Genomic DNA, 6,000 nt, shown 5'->3' on the forward strand with positions numbered 1-6,000 from the left:
AATGACAGCTGATCACATGATGTAAACAAAAGATCGGTAATCGTAACCGGCTCAGATGTGAGGGACATCGGTCCCGAAGTGGAAGAGGCACATCTGCCTCATCAGTGCCACCTAACACTGCCCACAAGTGCCACCTATCAGTGCCACCTAGCAGTGCTGCCTATCTGCCTAACTGATCAGTTTTAAACTTTTTATAACAAAATATTAAAAAATTTTTTTTTTTTTTAATTTTTTTTTTAAATTCAGTTTACATTTTTTTAACAAAAAGTAAAAACTGCAGAGGTGATCAAATACCACCAAAAGACAGCTCTATTTGTGGTGAAATATGGGTACAGTGTTGTATAACCGCACAATTCTCATTCAAAGCACGTCAGTGCTGAAAGCTGAAAATTGGTCTGGATAGGAGGAGGGTTTAAGTGCCCAGTAAGCAAGTGGTTAAACGGTACATTGACGACCGCACTTGAAGCAATGCCTGATGTATCTCTATCTACATATCACAAAATTACATAGTTAATAATTTACATAGGGTTTATTATACTCCAAAAATATATGCCTGGCATAGGGTTGATGCTCCTAACTGCCTTCAATGCTCTAGAGAAGCTGGTACACATTATAGAGGCGTTCTAAGTTGTTCAGAAAGGCTTAGAAATACTTGACGGGGTAAGTTTTGGAGATTAAGCTGCAGGGATTTCTGAGCCCCAGACCCGTGAGGCAGCTATAGCAGGACTCAGAATGGGAGATTGCCGCGCTCCAGATCAGCGGGACTTGGGGGGGTTCCTGTGTAAGTTAACCTTACAGATTTTACTGTAAAGGTGAACTTACCCTTTAAGCGGCTTCCTATGGGGTCATTCAGTGGGGGAAGGAATAAATCGTGTACTGTCTTAGACTATCCAGAATGATGAGCTACATACACCTCTGCCACCTAAAGCTACTGCCAGTAAAAAGCATCCTCCAAATGGAAATGTAATGCTGTCTCAATTGTTCATTCCATCCCTAATAAAGATATTAGAAAATTCTAAAGATTAATGGCATTGATTTGATTTTAAAGTGGTTCTAAAATTAATGTTTTTACCATAATGCATTCCCTTCATTAACAACCTCCAGCCCGCCATATAGTAAAATGACAGGTGCAAAGTGGCTTTATCTTTCTGGGACAACGTCATATGACGTTGGCGCGCTGTGTGCCTGGGACATGCCGCATCCCCGATCTTGCTAAAGAACTGATGACTTTGCTCATGTGATCAGCTGGATCCAATTACATGTAAACCAGGAAATACCGGTTATCGGTTTTCCCCTCCTCACACCGCCAGCGTGTGAGGAGAAGAGAGCCAATCAATGGCATTTCCTCACAGGGGAGATCTGCACAGATAATCAGGGCCCCAATTACCAGTGCAGACCCAACAGTGCCCAGCAGCGATGCCAGTCAGTACCAATCCGTGCTGCATATTAGTGCCTCCTCATCAGTGCCCATCAGTACAGCCTATCAGCGCAGGTGTGAAGGAGAAAACTTACTTACAAAATTTTCAAACAGAAACTAAGAAAAACCTTTTTTTCGCCCCCAAAGTTTTCAGTCTTTTTTTGTTTTTTTTTGTGGAAAAAAATAAAAAACCCAGTGGTGATTAAATACCACCAAAAAACTTAGCCGGTCTCAAAAAAATGATAAAAATTTAATTTGGGTACAGCGTTGCATGACCGCACAATTGTCAAAGTGGGACAGCTCTGAAAGCTGAAAATTGGCCTGGGCAGGAAGGGGGTAAAAGTGCCCAGTATTGAAGTTAAGGGGGAAAAAAACAAAAAAAAAAAAACAAAAAAAAACCAAACTTGAGTCCTCTCTCAATCCAGTGCTATGCCAAATCACACCATGTATGTCTATGGATGCGCACAGCCCAACTTGGGAGTGCACCCACACGAGTCCCCATTGTTATTGGGGCACAAGCAGTAAAGGAGGAATGGAGAACGCTGGCAGAATACTCAATAAGGGGGGGGGGGGGGTAAGGGGCAGCTCTGTGCACAGAGCAGGTAAGTATAACATGTTTGTTTTAATTTAAATAAATGCCTTTAGAGCCACTTTAACGTCTACGTCTTCCTGGTGCCTTAGTTATACAGTGCCAACAGTTTGCATAGCACTTTACAAAATGGAGGGGGGCAATACAGTTACAACACAATAGGGATCAGAGGGCCCTACTCGTTAAAAAAATTACAATCTAAAAAAAGGAGGGATCAAGTGATACAAAAGGGTAATAAATGGGAACAGAATACTGGAAAATGCAGTACGGTAGCGATTACATAGACTTACAAATATATAAAGAAATCAATCTTAACATTTTGCTATGTGTAGTAGGAATCCGTCAAAAGAAAAAAAAAAAAAATCTTGTTCAGGAAATTCAAATTGAGGTTCCCTATAAAGTTCAAAATATATGCTGGATACATCCCAGCAGCCAATGAGATAATGATCCTAGAACTACAGCTGCTGCCTTACATTTACCTTTTAACTGATAATATTGTCTTGCACTTGAACACTCATAAGTGCTTTAACGTATAGTCCACCTAAACTTACCTTTGAACTTTTTGGTTTCCCCTCTTTAAGCTTTTCAATGGCTTTTAATTTCTTGTTTTCCTTCTCTCTTCTTCGTTCTGATTTTCCTTTCGGTTTTTCTTCCAAGCCTGTTTGTTTTTTAGATTTATGGCTTCTCTTCTGCTTGCTGCCTAAAAACTCTTTCTGTGGACTGTCCCGAGAGTTTCCCCCAATACTATGCAGCTTTTTAGAATCTGCATCAAGTTCTCTGGCATTGTCTTCATCGGTATCATCACTGTCAACCAATGCAGTAAGTATTCTGCGAGGCTTCCCCTTCTCTACAGTTTTGTTCACGTTGTCTTCTTCGCTTTCAGGGTCAAGCTCATCTCTAGCAGCAATGGTGCTAGTCTCTGCTTCAGGATCGCTGTCACTCTCTTCAAATAGTTTCTTGCTCTTTGTTTTCTTATGTACCAAAATTTCATCATCAGAATCTAAAGATGTTAAAAACAATTATTCTCTTTTATGTTTTTTTAACTTTCCAAATAAAGACAAAACCAGGATCATCTCACCACTAATTCAATGTTTAATCAGCAAACAAAAGCGGAGATAAACCTTTTTTGCGCTCCAAAGTCATGTACAACAATAGCCTTAAGACCCGTACACATGATCAGAAATCGTATGAAAAATACCGCTTTCGGAGTGATCGTACGATAATTGGATCATTAGTACAGTGCATTTGAGAGCCGATCATCACAGTTCATCCGATCAGACATGCACGAAAAAAAAAAAAATTTCGGACGATACCAGATCGTACGATTTTCGTTTAATCAGTACAGCAGTCATTCAAAAATGCAATAAAAACGCATTACAGCACATGACATCACTCTCAAATTTTTATTCTGTCGTACGAAAATTTGTGACATTAGTAAACTCTTCAGATTCGATCTGAGATTAGCATGCAAGAAAAAAATAAAACGGACGATCATTTGTCTGATAATCTCATTGTGTGTACCGGACATTAGACAGTAGCAAGGAATTGAAAATACTGAGAATTACCGTATATACTCGAGTATAAGCCGAGTTCTTCAGCACATTTTTTTGTGCTGAAAGTGCCCCCCTCGGCTTATACTCGAGTCAAGCACTTTTCTGCAGCAAAGAATAACATTTTCTGAACCGATTTTGGGGCCCCGTATCTCGGGACCACTTGGTGCTAGGAACCCCAAATTTGGTGTGCAAACCCACTACAACATATCCAAAGCTGGGGTTCCTAGCACCAAGTGGCCCCGAGATATGGGGCCCCAAAGTCGGTTCATAAAATGTCATTCTCTGCTGCAGAAAATTGCGCAACATTTTCCGAACAGACTTTGGGGCCCCGTATCTTGGGGCCACTTGGTGCTAGGAACCCCAGCTTTGGATATGTTGTAGTGCTCCGCTTGGTTTGCACACGAAGTTTGGGGTTCCTAGCACCAAGTGGCCCTGAGATACTCCGCCCCAAAGTCGGTCAACTGTGTCCATCTGCAGCAATGTCATTTCGGGACCCCTTGGGTCTAGAGACCCCAAATTTTGGCTGCAGCTAGGGGGCATCTAGGAACCCTTAACTACTGAGTTTGAAGTTCGGGGGAACTATGGCTGCAAATGGGCACAACGAGGCATGCAAATGGGCACAGTGAGGCATGCAAATGGGCATTGTTGACCCGCTTTTCCACTTACAGTAGCTGCACATTTCTCACCCTAGGCTTATACTCAAGTCAATAAGTTTTCCCAGTTTTTTGTGGTAAAATTAGGTGCCTCGGCTTATATTTGGGTCGACTTATACTCAAGTATATACGGTACTAATAGCATTATTTGGCTGCCCGGACATATTTTTGCAAAAGTGTGGAGCTAGCCTTCCAGGATACAGTGATAAAAATACCAATAAAAATTATAAACACTCACATCGAGTGACAGTACGCAACCAACAACAAACAAGTTTATCCAAATGAGGAGACAAAACAATGAAATAAGGTGGTAATTTACAAATGAGTCTAGTCTATAAAACAGAAGTATGAAATAGGCAACAAATGATCAGGAACGCATCATTTGTGTAATCATTTTCTTCTAGAAAAAAAAAAAAGTTTAATAATGCTTCTCATACCTCCATTCTGAATAAAATCCATTCTTTCCAGTTGGTGATTTGGAGAACTTGCCTCACAGCTGCCTTGACCACTATCTGAATCACTGTCCAAGGCCTTCAATTCAGAGGTATTTTCTTTCACACTTAAAAGTACCTTAAAAAAAAAAAATAATAATATAATATATATATATATATATATATATATATATATATATATATATATATATATGCTCTAAGGAGCAGGGCCCTCTGATTCCTACTGTATCAAATTGTATTTGTACTGTTTACCCTCAAGTTGTAAAGCGCTACGTAAACTGTTGGCGCTATATAAATACTGTATAATAATATATATATTTATTAAATCATTTAAAAAACATACTACACTATTTTATTAATATTTACAAACATTCTCTATAAATTGGCAGCAACAATATATAATTAACAGGTATGTACTTAAAGTAGACCTTTACTCACAATTAATGAATGCCATATTCTATATTCTTATTCTAAAGCTGGTCATAGAAGATTTTTTTTTTTAGCCAGGAACTTGTCTTGCATACAACCGGCACAGAATTGTCAGCCAACAAACACAAACGTAGCGACGTACTATGTGGCTTTTCAGCTCTTCGGCGCCACCCTTTGGGCACCTTCTGCTAATGTTGTGTTTGGTGAGCACGGATTCCGAGCATGCGTGTTTGTACTTTGGACTTTTGTCTGAGGGACTTGTGTACACAAGATCGAAAAATCTGAAAACAGACCGTTGCCCGCGGAAAATTTTAAAGCCTGCCATACAACTTTTTTTGTCTGCGGAAAATCCGACAACAATTGTCCGATGGAGCGTACAAATGGTCAGATTTTAGGCCAACAGTCTGTCAAAAACAATTCCCGTTGGAAAATCCGAACGTGTGTACGAGGCTTTAGTCTTCTTTTTTGAAGCAGGTACCCCCCTCGCACCCTCTTAATCCTTGCCTCGGATGACATACTGTATTTTTCGGTCCTTAAAACGACACTCCCCTCCCCCCCCCCAAACAATGGGGGGAAATGTCTGTACGTCTTATGGAGCGAGTATTGACTTAAATTATTACTTCAATGTTATACTTAACTGCTCTGTACAATGGTTTTGCAGAGAGCAGCCCTGATCCTCTTCTTTTTGGGTCCCCCCGCCAGCGATGTATGCTCCTCCTCACTCCAGAGTGCCCTCAATAGCTAGCCTCTTCCTATAGGGGCACTAGACCAGGCTCACTCCAGAGCCACGCTCCTGTGAATGGACATCATCCATTCACACAGAGCATGGCTCGGCCCAGCCCCCCACTCTCTCCTCATTGGCTCTCTGGCTGTGATTGACAGGAGCAGGAGCCAATGGCTCCCACTG

The 6,000-nt window shown here is 40.9% G+C and overlaps 1 protein-coding gene across 1 annotated transcript in view; it reads right to left on the reverse strand.

Annotated features, from left to right (window-relative positions):
* The window catches only part of CLSPN (claspin), a 109,008-nt gene that overhangs the window by 93,419 nt on the left and 9,589 nt on the right, over nt 1-6,000 (reverse strand). Inside the window, exons 2-3 of the mRNA XM_073615595.1 lie at nt 4,650-4,782; nt 2,558-3,006 (exon numbers count right to left, since the gene is read on the reverse strand). Of these exons, the coding sequence (XP_073471696.1) occupies nt 2,558-3,006; nt 4,650-4,782 (582 nt within the window). The remainder of the gene's footprint in view (nt 1-2,557; nt 3,007-4,649; nt 4,783-6,000) is intronic.

Source organism: Aquarana catesbeiana, linkage group LG02, assembly GCF_042186555.1.
Source record: "Aquarana catesbeiana isolate 2022-GZ linkage group LG02, ASM4218655v1, whole genome shotgun sequence".
NCBI lineage: Eukaryota > Metazoa > Chordata > Amphibia > Anura > Ranidae > Aquarana > Aquarana catesbeiana.